Genomic DNA, 21973 nt, shown 5'->3' with positions numbered 1-21973 from the left:
CTTATTAGTTTTATAAATAATCTACAGCATAACCTGTATCGCACTGCTTGAGATACAGACATGAATATCTCAAATTTCCGATTGGTAAAAAAACTGTATGTAGAAAATTGATTTGGCGATTGGTTATTTTGACTTGGCCAGTAAGCCACCACCTTCTAACAACCCAAACCACTGAGATCAACATAATGGCAACCACCCATAACACCTTCGGTGCCGACTTCTGGTCAGACAATCACCACTTCTTCTTCCTTCAGAAAATGGTAAAGTCTTCCACAGTAATGCCCTGTCTAAATGAGAAACGGTAGAAAAGCCATTCAGCTGTTCCCGACTATAAACTGCTATTCCCGAGAAAGAAATGGTTATTCATCAGGGTAGGCAGGGAAAGGTGGAAAAAGGGAGTTGTTTGGCATTTAGGGGAAGCTTTTCACCTAATGAGACTTACATCACATTAATTGCAGTCAACCTGAAGCGAGCACTGTTTGTAACTGAACCTGCAACCTTTGCGGTTTAGACTTTTATCCATAAGCATTGACACTAAGATAAAGTCCCTAGGTGTCTTCAGTGAGACAAGTCCACACCTCACTTATCACTTAATTGCATTTGTAAGGGCTGCAATCTTATTGGTGAGCTAGGTGATGAAAAGTGAGAGATAACAGAGCGAATCTTATGGAGTATGCTAATGCCATTAACGCAACTTTAAGTGTAGCCTAACGCGCTACATGATTTACTGCATAATCCAGATTTAGTACATAATTAATCAATACATATTATATTATACTGTATATGTGTGTGTAAGTATTTATATATATACATATACACACAAACACACAGATATATTAATTACACATTTAATGTACAGAATTATCATATATCATGTGTACATTGCACATATGCAAATCAGGGCCAGGTCAGGAGTTTGGGGAACGGGGGGACATTGTCCCCCATTATCCTTGCCCCCCCAAAAAAACTCAACCTGCCTCTTAAAAAAGTAAACATTAATGCATACATATTATGGATAACATAATGATACGTCAATTCAATCAGTAAAATTGAAAATTACGCATGCAATTGAACAATTAGTACTATATTAGTAGATTTACGTTTGCCCAACTAGAATATCTGATTACGCCCCCAGTCGATGAGCCTGGTACAGGGCCAAAAATCTTTTATATTATTAGTGTGTGTGAGTAGTGTACAAGTGTGCATACTTTATCCCTCAAATGAGTATATCTCCATGATACAATATTGTGCTCAAAGGGTTCTAATTAGAAAAAAAAAGCTGAAGGAAGGCATATACTTTACAATACATACAACAAAACCCTTTCCGATCTGTAAATAAATCTAAGTAAGCGTCCACCAGCAAGCAATTACGGCTAACCTGAAGTAGCAACAAAGACTCTCTCTAGTAAGACAATCCTGCAATCAAACAGATCATCTTTGCTATCATTAAATATAAATAAAGCTCTCCATCTCATCTACCCATCTTCATTTAGGGCTCCCATTGCTCTCCGGCTGATTAGCCGCCTGTCATTATCCGAGCTTTCATCATCATTAGGAGAGATGAGAAAACATTTCTGCTGCCACGGACCCCTGAGAGGCCCTTCAGCATGACTGCGAGCACAAAAGAACCTGCTAAAAGCATCTAAAAGCCCCCGTTAAAATGTTTTTTGAATAATCCCCCATCCCTCCACACCGGGTGAAAGGCCCGGGGGTTACAGGAGATGGCTGTAAAAGCTCAAAAGCATCAATATGGAAATGTCTTTACCAAAAGATTGCTATTGTCTACCTTTTCAAGATTAGATTTTCCGCTTATTGTATCAGGCACACACGAACAAAGCTAAAAGCGTACCACTTGCGGATGGCGATGAAAGAGGGGGCTGTCAGGCATTACGGAGGACACCAATGCTTTTGTGCGCTTATCGCTAAATACTTTAAATCATTTTCTCATTTTATTCCACAGATTCATTTCACTTTACAGGGTCACTGCGGTGCACGATATTGCCGTGAATATAACTTGCTGTGTTAACTGATAGGATTCAGGGGCTGTTATGCGTGTATATGCATAAATGCACATCAATATCACTTCATTCAGGTGGATCTTCACCGTTTTGAAGAGTCGAGTGTCACATGGCAACCCATAAGATTATACATATCTATGGCTTTTTACAAGTCTTCTTTATAGGATTGTTCTGGATTTAATGTAACTTATGCTTAACCAGTATCTTCCGTCCATAAGCAAAGAATATGTTTGACTTGCATGTGTCGTGTCAATATTAACAGTTTCTCATTGTAAGTGCATTTCTATTTTGTACTGCATTGCTTGAAAAGACCACCTAAAATAATTTGTTTTGGTGATCTCTGGCCAAAAAAAATTACACCTATATTTGAATTCAACCCTTTAAAATACAATCTTCATTAAAAAGCCAAACCTCACGTGGCAGATTAAACCTGATAAGGTAAATGTGAAAGGTAAGTCTTGCGAATGCTAATATTCTGCTGATGATTTTATTGCATGTGATATAAACAGAAATGAGAGTTTGGTTTTATAGCACGTGTATGAATTACAAGCCCAAAGAGTGCATTTTCATTTGAGACCTGTTCCTCATTTCCATGCGGCGCTTGTGGTCCTGGCGAGGTTGCACATTAGCATGCTGTTAATACATAAACTTTTACGCTCCCTCTGTTGAGAGGAGATTTATTCCACACCCTTCAGCCATTTCCTCGCTTTCTTCATCCATAAACCAAAGAAACTGCTAGACCACTTTGGCGTTTAGGATCTTAAAGAGACTGGGCTCATTCACATTACTTATGTTCTACTCCGACCCACTAATCTGCCTTTGAAACAATGCTCTGTTCCAAAAACTACTGTAGCATAGCCCTATTGCCTATGTGAAGTCTGTTTCTAAAGGTACACATAAAAGCTGGGTTGTTTTTACACCGTGGGTCAGTCAAATATTGACGAATGAACCTGGAAAATGTCCATATTTGACCCAAGCATGGGTAGAAACAACAGCGTTGCAATATTCTAACATCATACACATGAATATGAATAACGTATGTAACCTTTGATAGTGTTTTGAGGAATACACCTTTATACCCCTAGAATTGTTTAAATTTCATTCAATACAAAAAAGTCTCAAAAGACCTTAGTCAAGGTTGACTCAGTGAGACAAAAAGAGGCTGTGAAAGACTTTGAATGGTTTGTACCTTGCTGCTGATCCTTCAATTGATAAAAGACTAAAAATGTCTTTTGTGCAATTCTATTTTTATTGTTGTTAGGATTAGGGCTGTCACCAATTTACAGTGTAAAATGTTGCTGTAGTTTTGCAACAGGTTGGCTGGTTACTTACTGTAGATTTATTTACATTCCTATTAGTACAGTTTTCAATTTGAGTTAAACTTTACTTTAACCAAAATTAAAAGCACTTTTAACTTATGAGATTCAAAATGAATTCCTAAGCATTTTTGTCTTGTTTACTAGTAAAAATATTTAAAACTTCTTAAGTTACGATACATTTTATAACAAGAAAAGTGACGTAAAATGTTTAGTCTTGTTTCATGAAAGAAAATATAAGAAATATGCAAGTTTAGGATTAAAAAAAAAATGCGAATGAAATCTACAGTAAATTGCTGACAAACCTGCTGCAAAACTACAGCAAAGTTTCACAGTTTTGTTATCGTGGCCAAAATATTTCACAATTACGAAAGTATTTTTATAATAAATATATATGTGTAGGGAGGCGGAGATAGAGAGAGAGAGTCTGTAACCATTGTTGGCGCACATGGATGATGTATTTTTGTAGTCCAACCCGAAAGTTACCGCCATGCTGGATTCCTCGACCAAAAGCCTATGGATTTTTAGATTATCGCAAAAAATAAGATCTGTGATTAACAAAGATTTATGGTACACATTTTGTCTATCAAGATAATCTTTACAAACCAACACAATATTTATTGTTTTTGAAGCCTAAATACAATTGCCAGAAGTAGAAGGCTATGATGTTATAAACACGCTTAACAACGGTCGCTCAACATCACCACCACCAAGCATATTCAAACTTTATTCCAAACGTATTTGCTGGTAAAGTAATTACTCTGTGAATTAATCCCCATCCATGTTTTTAGAGATTTGTGCCCACGTTTAAGTATTTGTGAGGACGCTAATGTACAAGATATACTGCATGTAAACTTTTAGCAAGTTGTTGATAACCGTCGTTTTTAAGACACATGAAAGCTCACAAGCGGTATATAACTGGTGTGTTTATTTCATAGAATAAAATTAATAAAAATAAATATTTAGGTTTTGTTATCCAACCACCGTCTTTTCAGACAGTCATATGACACGGCTAAAACAAATATTATCATTTGTTTTAGATGTAATGCAATGTAGACACGTGATTTAAGGTTTAAAAACACTGTATTTTCCAGTTTGTATCTCCTCTTTGCATCGCCTCTCTGAAACGCTTGGATTTTTTACAAAGCTCATCGCTCTAATAATAGCGATGTGTGCTATGATAGGCCAGTTAACCGGTGCGTGATGATTGGTTGAATACTGGAAGCGTGTGATGGAAATCTAACACATCTTACCACATTTGGAACATCAGGTTCCAAAGCAGTTGTACTGACAGGTAAACCCACCTTACTTGCATATACATTTGGGGGGTCTTAGTCAACTTATACCACGAACTGAAGTAGATTTGTGGGGGTGTGGTAACACGAGGCGTTTCAGGCAGGTCTGGGTGAGCATTCGCTTTTAGATAAAATGCAACTTTAATTTTTGCAAATTTACATGTCTAATACATGCATGGGTGACTTATAACAGACCAAACACACTGAAAAACACGTATTAGTGCCATATGACCCCTTTAACCAAAAACTCCATAAAAAAACTTCCGGGTTCATAGACCCGGAAGTGCTCAAATGCTTTTTCATACAAAAATACATCATCCAGCAGAACTCCATTATTTGTGATGTTATCATATGTGTAGTATTAATTATAAGCCCTTGTTAAGACAAAGCTTTTATGACTGCAGGTAAAGATTAACAAAAGCTTTCAATAATAATCAGAAGGTAGATCACAGACTGTTAATGCTCATATCAATCTCTTTTCTTCTCACATACACATTTCTTATTTTGAAGCAGTGATTTACTTTAGACACAGACAGAATCCTCATTAGTAATGCTGAACACGACACCGACTGTTTCATAGTGCCCTTAACATTTCAGTAGACTCCAACATAAATAGTCTGCATGTAAGAGTCTCTGTAGACTGACTGCGTGTATAGTCTGTCAGGTCTGGTTTAGCACATCACACATGAGAGACATAATATACTGTATTAAATGTGCTGGTATTTTTTCCAAAACAAACCAGGAAAATATGGCACCTATCCTCCATTCAACAACCTATTCTGTCAATCTCGCCTGCTTCGTTCTCTAAGAACACAGGTCATAACTAACTTAAAAACACGTCTTGGTGTAAATGGGCCTTTACTTCAATATTCCGTCTCTAACTCACTCTTTCTCATCCGTGACTTAATGTGAGGTGATTGTCGTAAAGGTCAACAAGTCACTACACGGTCACATTGGCTTTCTAAAATGTCAGAGCGCACCAATCCAATCCGAGGTCTTTCCACGAGCGCTCCTATAACCTCGCTGCTCCCCTGGGCTTTCACCTACTGGCCGCCGCAGGAAGCCGGCGGGTCACAGAGAGAAAGGAAGTGTCAGTCTGGATAAACTCAGCATTGCGACACGTCAGCATGTCGGCGAGTGAACCGCGGTGAGAAGGTTACCGGAGTGAAGGGCTTGATGGAGAGACGGTGCACTTGGAGGTGTAAAGGGTTAAGAGGTGAATCGGGCTCCTTTTAAACGAAATGACACGTCAGCGAAGGGGGTGGAAATGACTTATGTGAGATGATCTCATGCTGAAACGTGGCAAAGGATGGATGATGAGACACGTGCCTGATGTATTAAAACACACAGCTTTTGGGGGATTTTGGGCTGCTTTTATTCAGAGAGGACGGGAAACGGCGGATACAAGGGTGGGACCAATTCGGGAAATTATGCAAGCTGGACGACTTCTCACCCAAAAATAAAGATTCTGTCATCATTTGTCCACTCTCATGTCATTCCAAACTATGCATTACAAAAAAGACACGAGGGTGAGTAAACGATGACAGAATTGTATTTTTTTATGTGTATGTGTAACGGTGTGTGACAGTGATATTCTTACTTGAGTGACAAGGAGAAGTCATTTTTACTGGTCTCGCTGTTCCTCACCAGATAACTGGCCTCTTTACATAACCTCAGTAGAGATTCGGCGTCAGTCCGACTAATCGCTCCGTGATACCAGCTGAAAGAAATGTTTTTTTAAATAATAGTAAAATCAAATATAATTTCGTTTTTTTAGGTTGGATGATGAGTTGTACTCACAATTGGCTTTCCAAGGGCATTAAGGGGTCTATACGCTCTCCTACTGTGGGGGCAGTGTGATCCAATGAGCTCATCTTAGTGTTGACCAGGCAACCGCTTGAGTGCCGCTGGATGGGGCGGGACTTCAGGTCTTTAGTGGGCGACATTCTGGACTTTTCCACACCGTCAAACTGCACTGTAACGAGAGACAGACCAGAATACAATAAAACAACTGTTTCCATGTCAATTCATATGCACTGTTGGGCATTTTCATGCAAATGTCAATTTTAAGATTTAGACAAAAAAAGAGTTTCCCATTTATTGGGTTTTATGGCTTGTGGTTTGTACATTGTATTTCACAGAAATCCTACAAAGTGTGTTGTCTCTCAAAAACCTGCATACTTTTTTGTCACATCCAAACGCATACATTTTTCTCTCTTTTCAAATAGAAAACTCATGCATAGACTGATATTTCTCTTATGTCTGGACTCTATCGTCATGGGTTTCAGTTTGTCTAAATATTGTATCTATTTATGTGTAGCATATTATGCGCTGAAAATACAATTATATCCATAAATGAGGAATGGCATGGGTTGTGGAAATTCCTCAAGCGTATCAATTCTCCTCTTAAAAAAGATTTTTGATAAATAAATAATGGAAATCCCTGGCATGACCTTGTAAGACTAGCAATCCATACATTGAGCTTTGTGTTTTATTGAGTAGAAACTCCCTCTTGGCCGTAACTCAATGGAATGAAGTATATGTGTCAAGCTTGTGGGATTGACCACAGATTAACATATCGCCTTTTATTTTTAGAATGAACCATGACCAGCGTTTGAGACTGAAAACTTCTAGACGTGTAGAAGGAATCCAAACAGTTTTATCTAAGAGAGAAATGGGAACAGATGCAGGCAGAGGAATGAACAAATACTGTTATCAGTCTGTGCTGATGTGAGAACTCTGAACAGCTGTTTGACTTCTGCAGACTGCTGCCGTTTCACAACATGTTTGCCCAAATGCTTAAGGCTTGAGTTGGACAGCAAAGCTGTTTTCTTTATTCATTAGCGAGTCAAATTTTTCTGATGATATTTGGCAATTGTGAGATTTTCTGCATTAGCCAATAACCCTGCCGGCCTGGCGGATTAACAAATTGCTTGCTTCCCAACGGATCACTTGCAAAATTTACAGACATCCTAGTCAAAAGATGAGCTACCAAAGCAACTAAGTAATATTAATGAAATACATGTACTTAAACAGACAGTTCACCCCGAAAAGTCTTCTTCGACTCTCGACCCTCGTGTTGCTCCAAATCTGTAAACATTTATTTGCTCTTATCAACACAAAAGAAGATATTTTGAAGACTGTAGGAAAGCAAACAGTTGTGGGGCACTTTTGACCACCATTGTAATTATTCCTACTATGATTGTCAATGGTGGCCAAGAACTGTTATCTTACAAGCATTCTTCCAAATATCCTTCACTGTGTTCATCAGAACAAAGACATTTATTAAGATTTGGAACATCGTGAGTAAATGATTCAAAAAGTCATTTTCGTTGTAATTTTTAGACTTAAGCCTGGCTTCACAGACTGGTCACAAATATACACACACACATATCTTGACTGCTATTTTATATTTATTTATTTAAAAGTAACTGAAAAACGCATGTTTTTATTAACAAAAGAACAAAGAAGAGCAAATCAAGGCCAGTGCAAGGCCTCATTCCCCACATGAGATGCCGTTGCTGTGCTCACAGGTCACAGTGGTGTCTAGAGCAGGACCACAGGTCACACAGGTCACAGGATGTGGCTGTAGTGAGAGAGCTCATGTTTCTGATGGATGCATATGAAGCCTCAGGCATCTGTGACCAGACTCGCTCCACTCAGACCTCCAGACTCCACACACACACATGGAGACACACAGCTAGCCTCAAAGACCAATACATTTCAGAGAGAGAGAGAGAGAGAGAGAGAGAGAGATAGAGAGAGAGAGAGAGAGAGAGAGAGAGAGGGGGGGGGCTAGGGTGGGTGGGCAGATATGTTGATGGAAACATTACAGAAAGATGCTCTGTGTCTGTGGCATCTTACTTTAAGTCTCTTTTTATTACTATTCCCCCCCTCTGTCTGTCTGTCAGTCTCAATCTGAAAGTGTAATTACTGTGAATGGCCATTCTGATCTCTGACTCACAGGCTCTTTACAGCATCAAAGATCAATTAAGCACAGTCTCTTGTAACAAAGCACCAGAGTACATTTCTACTTACTGTAAAACAAAAGACTGTTCCTATCTGAAGCGCTTAGAGTATGTAGGTGTTCATACTCTGACAACAAACTGAACAAAGGACTACGACAGGGAAAGTATATGCACTTTTCTGTTAGGTTTAACAACATTTAAATAAATATTTTTAAGGAGGAAATTATGTGTTTTAAAATGTATCATTGCAAAATCAGCCACTAGGGGCCAGTATGACTATCAACAATCACATTAACCTAAACACAACCAGCATGCTTATAATATAGCCACGTACTGTACTGCAGTTGTTATAGTATATGGTATAAAGCTTTATAACTAGCAGTTTAAATGATTTAAAATGAGCAGCTAACAAATATATTTTTGTATATTCCACTTTGTAATTCAATGATACTGTACTGAATGATTATCTTATTTGTGCATCACATCACAGTACTACATAATAGTTTAAAAGTTGCATCAAAAGGGATAGTTTACCCTCAAATTTGTCAAATTTAAAATTCTGTCATCAGTCTGCAACCTCATGTCATTCAAAACCTATTTATGACTCATTTTTTCAGAACACATAAGAAGATATTTTAAGAAATGTTTTAGTGGTTTTGCGTCCATACAATGGAAATCAATGGGGAACAATATGGCTACCAACATTTTTCCAAATATCTTCTTTTGCATTCTGTCCTAACGTTTTGGATGAGGACAAGCAAAAGATGAGAATTTTCATTTTAGGGTGAACCATCCCTTTGATGTGTACAAAAACAGGGTGCCGTGTGTCAGCTTTTCATAAGTATAACTACAGTATTTAAATGCGCCCTAATGCTAACAGTCTTTAAGTACACCACTTAAAATTTTACTGCACTGGTGTAAACAGGGTGAAATAAAATACATGACAATGATTACTGAAAATGCTTGTGTAGAGATAATAAAAAGCATTAGGATCATTCATTTATGTTGAAGTAGACTGAAAGGGTCATCATCACGGATGCAATCTTTGCTGTTTTCGCATATCGCATAAGCCAGAACGTAATAAATTTTGTTTAGTGCTTGGCATATACTGTATGTCTGTGGAGAAATAGTCTGTTACCATGGAAACCTGCCATGCAAAAGTACTTGCCCCCTCTCAACTCTATCATAACTGTCAAAACACAATATGAAAACTCTTTGGGAACCAAGATGAATGTGTGCTAGTGTGTGTGAGTCAAGGAGAAGCTACAATGTAAAAGTAACGGATTCAAAAGCGTGAAAGAAGGGGAAGTGAAGGACAGTGATCGCCTACGGCTTTCCACAACATTAATGTGACCCGCAGAGACACAACACTGCCCGTAACCCCAGCGTGACCCTCAGCATCTGTCTCGAACCCAAAGCTTTAATTACACACATACTGTATGAACCGCAGAACACGGCTGTAACCTTGACGACGGCATGTCTGATCTGCATTCAGCTCCGCGCTTTGAAGTGGTCATGAGTGTGACATCAATGTTCCACGAGGTGGAAGAACACAGACCCTGGATGACCTTTTTATGGCTTAGACTAAACATTTAAGTCTGGTGTTACAGTTAACCTGAGGTTTCTGGTCAATCTCTCTCTCTCTCTCTCTCTCTCTCTCTTTCAATGCTTCTGTTGTTCTCTCTGCTTTGCTTAACTTTCATCTCTACTAAACAGTTGCCCTTTTCTCTCCTTCAGAATCTCATGAAATGAAATACACTTGGAATAAACAAACTGCACCTTTACTAACAGGGATTGAGGGCCGTTCACAAATAAACCGTTTTGTTGCAGTTACCCAAAGTCATTGAACTTCACAGAAAATTTCAGATGTCCATTGATGTGGAATTCAGAAGTAGAAATACCCACTAGGACTAACAATACATCCACTCATAGACATTCAGTGTTAAAGATGCTGGATGTGTAACGCCTCACGGGTGAGTATCTCAGAAAGGGCCAGGACGACTCATCTCATTTTTTAGAAGTTAAATAGAAGGGAAAGTTCACCTAAAAATATACTTCTGTTATCATTTATTTACCATCATGTCGTTCAAAACCTGTATATGACACTTTCTTCTGTGAAAAACAAAAGAAGATATTTTGAGAAATGTCTCCGTGGAACCATACAACGGAAGTCAATTTTGCGAATGTCGTTTGGTTACCAACAATATTCAAAATATTTTCATTTGTTTACTGCATTAGAAAGTCACAAAGGTTAGGAATGACGTATCGGTGGGATGGATATAGTTTTGTAACCAAGTAATACAACCCTTGCTATAAAGTCTCGAATTGGTTTTAATAAACAGTAATATTTATCACATTGAATCACAGCTTGTCACCTTCAAACTCAACAGGCCGATACACAAAGAATGTGAACAAAACGAGACAATATATGACTGAAAGAAAGACAGAAAGGAAGTGTGGTAAATGTGAAGGGATTAAGTGGAATCCTCGAGGTTGATGGACGGGTAAGGTAACCGCCCACTAGAGCATTTGTCATCGTAAGGGATCGGATTCAGGTGAACTGTGGACAGATCGACAGGAAATGTTTTGATGTAAAAAACAAACAGATGTCATTTCAGATGGACTTAAGGACACACACATAAAGGGATAGTTCAGCCAGAAATTGTCATCATTTATTTAGGATCATGTCATTCAAAACTTGTATTTGACTCCCTCTATGGATCACAAAAGATATTTTGAAAAATGTCTCTGTGGTTTTTTGTCCATGCAGCAGAAGTCAATGGGGTCCAATGTTGTTTGATTATCAACGTTTTTTAAATATCTTGGTTTGACATGACATAAGGCCGAGTCAATTTTCACTTATGGGTGAACTATTCCTTTAAAGGAACAAAACGGCATTTTTAGGAGAATCTATTTACGAAAATGGAATATAATATACAAAACTATTTCTTCGGAGGTGTATAAAGACCTTGAATGAAAACTTTTGTTTGTTGTACCTTACAATAAGCTGTTTATATCTACATACAGAGCGGCCCTACATACATTGAATTCACCACCATGTTTTGTACAACAGCCCGAAAACGGAAAAACAACTCTACAATGCGTGTTTCCTCTCCCTCTCGTCCCTCTCCTCTGCGGTATCGTGGTGAAACGGATGGCGGGATGATCCGTGAAATCATACGGATTGTGCTCTTCGGTTCAGAACGCATGTGATCCACAGATTAACTGAAAGTTGATTCATCATTGAGTAAAAGAGTAATACGCGCTCTCGCTCGCTCTCCAGTTTCAGCTCTCTCTCTCTCAAGTATCTGGACGCGTACAATATTAAAGTGTTTCCAGATAACCAATGACGCTCAAAACTGCTCTGTCACACAGCTAATATTACAACAATATATCTTGGTGTGTAAGTATGTTACTCGGACACTGATCCGAATCAAAGCAACCTCATCGGGGGTGATTTTTAGACAATCTTTCTCTCCAACATCTTTCTGCTGGGAAGTATCTCCATAGATATCTATGAGACAGTGGCAGCTGCTGATCTTTTAAAGAGGGGAAGCTCATTTTCGGCCTAAATCATAAAAATTGTCCATTTATTTATGTGTAAATTCTGCCCTACGTTCCTTTTCAAGAAAATGCTCTGTAACCCTGTCGTACCAACTAGGCGTCTTTTCCAGTGACTTTAATTAATGAACAAACGATCTAATGTATATATATATATATTTAACTCAACGGGAGGAAATGTGGGAATTATGTTAAACTGAAACAATGAATGTGGTGTGAAATTGTGTGAAATATACGATGAAGGTTGCAGCAGTTTGTCTTTCGACTACACATGTAAAATCCGCGTTGGGACTGAGTTGGAAATGGAGACACAGAGTGATACGCGTCATAATCTGAAAACCACGCCCACACCAACCGTCTCTTTGCATTGCGAGAAGCTGCCGCCTCCTTGTCATTTATGATTTATAAAAAAAAAAAAATTTAAAAGCTGATATGTGACAATGTGTATAGCAAACAAGCTAAAAAAAAAAACAAGAAATACGTTTTTATAAGCTGTCGACCCCCAAAAACGAGCGATTTAGGACATAAAAGTGGATTAAAAAGAGATGACGGACCCAGACGCTCATCATCACGCAGACGCTCGGAGTCCGGGCCAGCCCACTCCTCCATTCATCCCAGAGACGCTGAGCGTCCGTGGGCGGGACATAATTATCCAATGACCGTCTTGTTTCTAAGCACTGAAAAAAACTGTTTAAAGCAGCCCCATTGAAGTCAATGGACGCTGGGCTTCAACAGAGTAATGCACTGTACGCTACAGGAATGAATAAGAAGGAAATCGAGTCAGCCGTCCTAAGTAGCTGATTCTGAACCAAATTGTTTTCGTTCGAGATGAACGTGTTTAACGCATGTTTAGTCAATAAAATGTTAACATAATAGTACATATATTTGACCATTCATTTTTTGACAATTATAGGGGAAGCTGAGCTTCCCTTGCAGTCTTAAAGAAATCGCGTCTGCCATGAGAATCTCTGCTAAAAGCTACCGCGCGTCCTAACGCGTGTCTCTGCTCGAAAGTCTTTATAATATTAATGCAGGTCCTTTTATCCTTCTTTTTAAACTTCACAAAAATCCACAAACCTTTTATTTTATGTAATACATAAGACATAGCTCTTTCTACAGTCTTTCCAATGCCCGCAATATCTCTATCCTGGGTCAACATGAGAACGATATCTTTTTGTACTGTGGTGGCCACCGTCGTGTTTGGACTGAGCGATTCGTGGCAAATCTATAATACAACAATAGTGGCCGCTGTGATTTAAAAACTGCGCCTTTAACGTTCCCCAAAAAGCCTGATATAAAAGTACGCATTTGGCAGATGCTTTATTGTTACAGTGAATTCAAGATAAACATTTTATCGGTGCATGTTCTCTCTACCATTTGTACCAGTTGAGCTCACAACAATTCCCAGTGTTGTAGTTCTCCCGCACAGACGAGCTGGTTTAATTCCCTTTGGGAGAATTGTTTGAGTATTTGGATGGAAAATTTCACTAAACCTGGCAACCCTGAACATTCCCGGTCATTTCCCGCAATAAAAGGAAACTCAAAGACGTTTCTTTCTTCTCTACTTTGTGCATTTATCCCAAGTGAAAAACGATAATTAGAATCTAACTGTAATCTTGTCAGAGTTGTAAAGAGCTTCTGATGAATACAATATTTAACATTCAAGTTACAGAAGCATTAAACACAGTGGGTTGTCTTAAAACCACACAGACGACATACGCACACTATACAAAAACACAATGAGAGTAACTTCTGCGCACACTTCCTAATTAAAGCTGCTAATTAATTCTCATTTACTAATACACTAATGGAACTTCCATCACATAAGTGCAGGGCTCAGTGGGGAGGGCCGGTCGTAATTCACTGCCGTATTACAGGCCTGCAATTAAGTTCTCCTCTCTGACTTCTGAAATGATTAACTAGTCGCAGTCGCATTCATATTCCAAACGCATACTGCGAAAAATATCCAATGTCACGCTCAGAACAGGCAGGTGAAACAAGCTAATGAAGACATCCGTTCACATTTCAGTAAGACCTCATTCAGAGAGTCATCTCTAATAAAATAATATCGCCACGAGACAACAGCTGGAAGTCCGCGTTCGCGTTCGCAGCCTCCTTTCTGCACGTGAAAAAGATTTTCTTTTTGTTTTAACCCTTCATTAAACCCTGGGTATATATTGTAAGCGTTTCACAAAGGCAGGGAAAAGCAGACCTCTGTGGACTTTAACTTCACAGAAGTGGACGCATAATGAAATCTAGATATCTTTTAATCATATTATTTTGGTATTCTATGGGGACATAGGACGGATTCGAGCGTAAGAGAAAGCTGCGACAATTAATTCAAAACCCAAAACAAAAGGCTCCAGCTTTTCTCCCGGAAAAAAACAAAAGAATTTAGCGATATTCATATGCAAATGTAATTTCTGGCCCATCAAGATGCAAGTAAAAATTAAAATCCCGTCATATTTAGAAGACAGGCTGTCAGCTGCTATAGAAAAGCGGACGAGGTATAAATGTTCTTTGAATATGTCGCTTTATGCTCACACTATAAAACTACACCCTGAACGTTCAGCATGCATAAACATTTGCATATTGAATTGAATAATAATTAATAATATATAAAAATACTAAAAATTATTTTTTCATTTACTCGCCGAACACAAAAGAAGATATTTTGAAGAATGTTGATAAGCAAACAACATTGGACCCCATTGACTTCTATTGTACGGAGACAAAACCACTGAGACATTACCCAAGATTTCTTCTTTTGTGTTCCACAAATATACACATTTTGAATGACATGAGAGTGCATACATTTTGACCGTTTTTTTGGTGAACTATCCCTTGATAATTTTGGGTTATATAAGCAATGAATTTCAATAGCTTAAAGTCTAAACTATACATAATAAGGCAACTGTGCCGACACCAACAATCAAGTAAAACACAAATGTGTAACCAAGACCATGTCTCCAACCAACTACACATTATCCCTTATTAAAGGCTGTTAAGGAGCCTTGGAATATCCAGCTGCGAGGGCAAAACTGAGTATTTGCCATTCAATTTCCCCCATCTCTGTGAAATGACCCTTTAACCTGTTTATTCCTGTGAGGAAACCGAGCGGCCGAGGATCAACTTACTGCTAATCTCCAGAGCAAACCTCCTGCTCGGATCAATCCAGGTTAACTTACACGCTTAAATCTACACACATCACTCCGAGAAACAGATACCTTTACTATGCCTTCAGATGCATAAATCTGGATTTCAACGGCATTCGGAGCTGACACGCAATATGCCTTTTAAGCATATTTGTTTTATGGAGGCACCCGCTTCAACACATACATGAAATGAGAGAACACTTGATCAACACAAGGCGCTGAATTGTGAAAAGTCTGAAATGAAAACGAGAATTTTTGTCATCTGATCGGTTATAATGGTGTTCCCGAGGAGCTGAACATCTGTAATCTCTTGGGGACAATCGCTTTGCAAAAATTTCTGTCCATGTCAAAGAAATGAAAGGCAAACGGATAACTCGTTCAAGACTTTGCGCTCACATTACATAGATAGTGGCGACTGTTAAGTGAAAACCACAAAATGTCCCCAGGACACTTTTGGAATAGCTGTTTTAGAGTGTAAGACCTGGATCTAAAGTTACTCATGCACAAGTCGAGCTCCATAAAAGCCAATGAGGTGTTTTCTGGAAAGCTGGACTCAAGCCGTTGGTGATTTTCTGCTTCACTGGAAGCAAATGCTAAAATTGGACAGTACCGCCTGAGAAAAGCATTAATCTCACAGCAGCCCATTAACTTTATCTAAGCATATGTGCTTCATGTGTTGAAAACCTCTTTGAAAACATTTAGCGGTTTATATTCACAATGCAGCGATGAAATTTAACGGAGAAAGTGAAATAAACAGATGCCAGATCTGATCTTTGGAAAAAAACACTGGATCTAAGGTAACCAAATCGCTGCTTACTAAGAACAATTCTGGCTGTTTATTTCCAAATCAAACACCTAAAAAGGAAAAACTTATTGATCAGATGTTTTTGTAAGCGTTTAGGAGAATCCATTAAATTCTCAGTTACGCATCAATGCTTTTCTAAAAATAGCATGGCATACAGTAGGCTGTACAATTATGTATGTTATATAAAGAGTGCATTGATACCAAAGTCTGCACTCTAAATTATTTCATAGGAAACATCATTGAGAGATCCTCTAAACGCTCCAGCAGACACAAATGAGATCACAGGTTGTTTTTCTTACAAGAAAAACTTGCTTACTCAGTTATGGAGGTATAGCTGATGAGATGAGAGTTAAACCCACCGTGTTGGAGCTGGTCACAGGCAGTTGCTGTGGCGTTATGTCCTGGTGAGGACTGGGCCAGCTGGGACGGAGCCTCCACCCCCTCCATTATAGGAGGACTGGTGTTGAGCTGCCCAACCGGAGGAGGCCACGGGAGATCCTTTATCACTTTAATCTCTACTGCAGAGAGCCAGCAGACAGAGAGAAGGATAGAGAGAGATAGAGAGACATAGAGATAGATAGAGAGAAAGAAAGAAAGAATAGGTGTCAGTGAAGGAGGCAGGATTAGGTCAACAGTGCAAACAGTCAAAGACTTTGAAACAGGAAACAAGGGAGGAAGGAACTGAACCAGGAAAATGACACTGGAAGCCCATTCAGGTTTCCCCCTTTCACACACACAAAGACACGTGGGATATAAGCCTCAAGGAGATGTGTCAGTAATAAAATACTGATAAACGCTCTGAGTAATTCACTCAATAACAGACTCCACGGGTGAGCTGCGCAACAAGTCGACTTCCAAGAAAGACAACTGTGCAGTTCTGTAGCAGTGAGATCTCTTTATGCAATTCAAAACCCAGGAGACCCAACTAGTTTCCCTATACAGACATCGCCACAAGGGTTTTATCTAAGTAACTTTAAAGTAGGGCTGCGCATAATGAAAATATTGGAATAATCTAAACATGCACATTCCAACATACATATTGCAATGGTTTGCAATGTCTGAATGATGTTAAGACTTCAAAAATGTATGTGGACCAAAAGTCAACGTTTAAGGTTTGAATATGATCAATTATCAAAATGTACAACATGTATGCCTGTAACTATATAGTTTTCAGCTCTCGTATTGCATATTGTATGCAGCATTATTGAACAAGTTTTCACATACTGCATTTTCCTTTAGTATGTAGCATTACCATAAAGAGGCAAATCTGAAATTTGAGTTTGGTTTCGAGACAAAACCGAAAACAATTTAAAAACTACGACAACCATCTTAAGTGTCCAACACAGGTGATTATACAAACACACATTAAACACACATTATACTCCTCCATGCTGCTTCTCATTATCTCAGACCTTTCCTAACATGTTACTCAAAGACAATAAAACTATCTGCTATAAGCATAAAACTGTGTGATCACATCTAATGGACCACCACTCCAAATGAACTTCTCTATTGCTCCCTCGACTGACCCAGCTCTGCTGAAGACAACCTTTTACTGAAGTCTATTCATGGATTGAATAATATCGTCACAGCAAATCCAGTGCTGTCAACCGCCCCACTCACTTAAAACACAGGCAGTATTACAATCCTCAATATCATTACAAGTGAGAAGCTATACAGTAAGTCCCTCCAGAGTTTAATCCTAGACCCTTTGAACTCTACTTTTTAGGGTAGGCCATCAAAAAGTGTGTAACTGTGCTACGAGGTCGGAAGAAGGCGTTCCTAGCTTAGGTTGCTCTAGTACTATTTATAAACAAACCCTGCAGTAACTGACTGCTTAAATCCTATTGGTAGTCGCTCCGAAAGTCGCTGTCCCTAAAAGTCACTGTCGCTCGTGTCGGCGTTAGTCGCTGGCTCTCCATTGAAATGAATGGCATCGCCTCGCTTTGTCGCTGGTGGTCTGAACGGGGGCGTAATAGTGGGTTAATTCGTTAAATTTCACATTACAGAGAGCCAAAGCATAAGCCAGCCCTTCAGAGTCATAATATACCAAGACACACCATCACAGTGAGATCCCCAAGGTGCCATTAGGACCAAAACCTTTTACGACGCCCAAGGAAAGATACTCACTAATACCAAATCTAATTACTTAAACATACTTAAAGTGCAATGCTGTTAGCAGTATAAGCTGCACAGAATAATATATACCACTTTTTCCAAACCCCACCTCCAAGACACAGCTGCTTCAAGGCTATTAGGATGAAAAATGAGCCAACATTGGATCATTGGCACAATAAAAGCTTTTGTGAATCTTCCTTACAACTGGTAAACAAATTCACACATACTTTGCTAACTCATTAAAAACAAACGTCCAGGTACACGGGGAGTTCATTGTCAAGAAATGAGACGTTGCTTGTCACCCAAGCCCCAAAGCTGCATCTGTTATGAACGAAACAAGAAACAAATCCCACCATTTCGCTTTCCGTGCATCATCTCGCCATCGCTATTCTGACAGAAACCGAGCTCGACACGACACACAAGCCAAAACAAACACAAGACACAAACAAAACGTCTCCCGGAGGCCGGTTTGATACACACACAAGTTTGGAGCGGTGCTGGTGAATTTCTAAACAGGCTAAACCGCACTTGTGATTCATTTGGCATTGCCTGTTTCATAACTTGACAAGGGAACGACCTAAACTGCCACCACATCTGAAATAAGGCTGGCGGTTTGTTGACTTCCCTGTCAGGCCGCAATGAGCTTTAGCAGCTGATAAACTGACTCCTCCAATACCCGGTTATGAACTCGCCCTTGTCTTTGGCGCCCGAGAGGAATCGCAGCTTTGTGATCTAATGTAGGGAATAAGGCTACAACGAAAATCTCTTGAGAGAAAAATTGAATATTTAGTGGCATCCTGAATTTTCGAATAATGCTCTGGTAAGTGCGGTCACACGACAACTATTGTTCAACAACGGTGAGATACGGTGACAGTTGACAGAGCGCCATTATCTGCTCGCTTTCTGCTGAATGGAGCCGATCTAGCAGGCGAGAGAGAGGTCAGCGTCTTTGACAGCTAATATAATAACTTCCTCCACAGAAGGGTGAAGTAGAGGGCTGCCAGCAGCCCGATTAAAAAGCTAATTCTCATTCGGCGCTGAAGATTAGCATGTAATTGTTTTGGGAGGGAGAAGCTTTGCCTGTCGTCCCCGCAGGATGGCGGAGTAGCGAATTCACCCGGGTCACACATATTAGCTGACTCACACATGAGATGAATTGTGTATATCGGCTTTTCCACATTGAAGGTGAACTTGCTTAAGAGGCAGTCACTCAAACCGTTCTTGCGTTAAGCTAGTAAGCCTTTTTATTTTTCGTTGGCAGAGGAATTCTTTTGAGAAGTCCTTGGCCTCGTGGTAATACGGCATATTGCGAGGATTAGTGCGTTTTACAGCCTTGGCAGAATCCTTGATGCAAAATTACCCTGTTTGTAAACACGAGTGCTGGAGTAGGTGGCGATGTTTTTGTTTTAATTTCAGGGTGTTTTCACACTTGGTTCGTTTCGGTGATCTGAAAGCAGTTTGTGAGAATTGGGTCTTGGATGGTAATTCAGTCACCAAACGCAAATCGAGAGCATTTTAGAGGGTAGTGTGGAAGAAAGGTGGAGATAAAAAACAAACAAATTGAGAACAGAGTCAATTTAAGGTCAGCAATGAATGCATAAAGAGAACTTGATATCTGAAGTTAAAGCACTTAAAGTGGTCTGCGGATGGTTCTTTTAAGGAGGACTCATTGTCTAAAACTGTCAGACCCCAGGGCTATTATTGTTAACTAAAACTAAAATGAATGAAACATTAGCTTTAGGCCTAAATATTATATTTAAAATAATATACTATATAAAAAAAGAAATGTTGCCTTAGCAATAATCTGAAATATGTTGAGGCACTAAAATTATAAATAAACTACTTAACTAAAACTGATATAAATAATTAAATTACGATAGCACAGGAATTGAATGATTGCAAATTGTAACTAAAATTATATCCTGTATAAGATATATACACAGCTTTCCTGTAGCTCAGTGGTAAGAGCATTGTGTTAACAACGCAAGGTTGTGGGTTTGATCCCAGGGGACTGCATATACCCAAGTATAAATGTATAGGATAATGCAATGTAAGTCGCTTTTAAGCGTCTGCCAAATGCATAAATGTAAATGTAAATATATTATAACAAGCAATTCAAAACTACCAAAAAACTGAACTCGTAACTATTTGACAAGGTGGATCATTTTCATTTATATAAATTCATGCATCTCTTTTGTACATGTTAGCATGATTTGCTTTAGTGCAAGTTATATTTAGGTGTGGGAAGGGGCTTCAGTATGCATTTTTCAAATAATCGAACGTTTTTGCATGACTCGCATTGTATGAATTGCTACAAATTACCCACCTCATAATATTCACAAATTCCCATGAGATTAGGCTGAATAACGCGGATGCAGGTATTGGAAGTGCATCACTCTGGAACATCATTTGGGTTTGGAGTTCAATTCTTGAAAATCAGTTATTGTATGATTGACACAACAACACCAATTACAATTACATGCTGTTCTTTTAATAGACACACTCCTGCACATCTCAATGCAAATTTCAACCAATTACAAATATTGAGTTCCTCAATAAAGTCACCAAATAATAGACAATTTAATAAAAGTGGGAAAATGGCTACATTATTACGTGCACCAGTTTCAAATTAATATAGACACTATTACAGAAACACACACTCAATGACAGAAACACACACACATTTAAAGACAGAAATACACACACACAGTCACACACTCAATGACGGTGTTGAACTTTGGCTGAGCTCACCAATCTGGCACGGTTCTGAGTTGATGAGTTAGCAATACCCAGTGTCTATTCCTTGTCCTTTCCTTGAACCTGCTGGCACCAAATTTAAAAGAACATGCTGGGCGAGGAAAAAATGTCCTCAATTTCCCAGAATTCCCTTGGGCAGGACTCATTCGGGCAAGCAGGGTTTTATCTCATGTTACAGCATACTGATTTGAATGCAATCTTATAGCGGAGCTGCTGAGGGGTTGGAAAATCCAGAACTAGGCCGCTGAAAAGGGCAAAATAAATGGATTCCATTTCACACTTTTATTTATGCTTGATGGAGACCTAATTAAGAGCTCGAGACCGATGACTATTGCAACACGCCATTTAGACACAAGCAAGCTTTAGGGTAGATAGAGTGTGAACCATCCGAACAGATTCCACGATAACACAAATCAGACATGAAATAGTAAGCTTTCCGGAGCTGATGAACTGAAGCACTTAGCTCACGCAAAGCTGTTTCACTGCGGTGACACGAATGACAAAGTTAGTAATACGGTACTATCTGACAAGCCTGATACATTCGCAGCATCAGTAAATATGCACTGCAAGGCTAAAATCTGTAGTCTGGCAATCCAAAGAAATCACCACGAAGCATTCAGAACGTGTCGCACTCAATAACATCCACAATGATCTACTCGTCTACAGGAAGTTGCCAAGATTTTCTAATGAAGCAGTCAGTCACACTGAATTCACAAGTTAAATGCGAGTTGAATAAGCGTTTGTTCTCTTAAAGACTGTCTTGATCGAGTTCTGGTTAATGCTGCCGGCAAACTTTATGCATATTCAAAACATGGGGGTGTGAGGTAATTACACATAGCGATGCGGAGATATAAAGCGCGTTTCCTACGCCTCGGCTGCAATTAGAAGTCAAGCACGTTTTCGAAAAGTTCACAGCAGTAACTGCAGCATTCCGTCGTCGCCATCTGTGATAAATAAGTCAACAAATTTTTGTGTTAACT

At 39.1% G+C, this 21973-nt stretch overlaps 1 protein-coding gene across 5 annotated transcripts in view; it reads right to left on the bottom strand.

The window, feature by feature from the left end:
• The window catches only part of zgc:158464 (uncharacterized protein LOC791139 homolog), a 99074-nt gene that overhangs the window by 5154 nt on the left and 71947 nt on the right, over positions 1-21973 (bottom strand). For 2 of the 5 annotated variants that reach the window (XM_056765996.1, XM_056765997.1), the window contains 3 exons: positions 16478-16636; positions 6430-6604; positions 6230-6349 (listed from right to left, as the gene is read on the bottom strand). In XM_056765996.1, coding sequence (XP_056621974.1) covers positions 6230-6349; positions 6430-6604; positions 16478-16636 — 454 coding nt within the window. The remainder of the gene's footprint in view (positions 1-6229; positions 6350-6429; positions 6605-16477; positions 16637-21973) is intronic. The other 3 variants (XM_056766000.1, XM_056766001.1, XM_056765998.1) reach the window with 2 other exon arrangements.

This window comes from Triplophysa dalaica, chromosome 14 (assembly GCF_015846415.1).
Source record: "Triplophysa dalaica isolate WHDGS20190420 chromosome 14, ASM1584641v1, whole genome shotgun sequence".
Lineage (NCBI taxonomy): Eukaryota > Metazoa > Chordata > Actinopteri > Cypriniformes > Nemacheilidae > Triplophysa > Triplophysa dalaica.
Note: the sequence above shows the minus strand (reverse complement) of the source record. Positions and strands in the feature narration are given on the sequence as shown.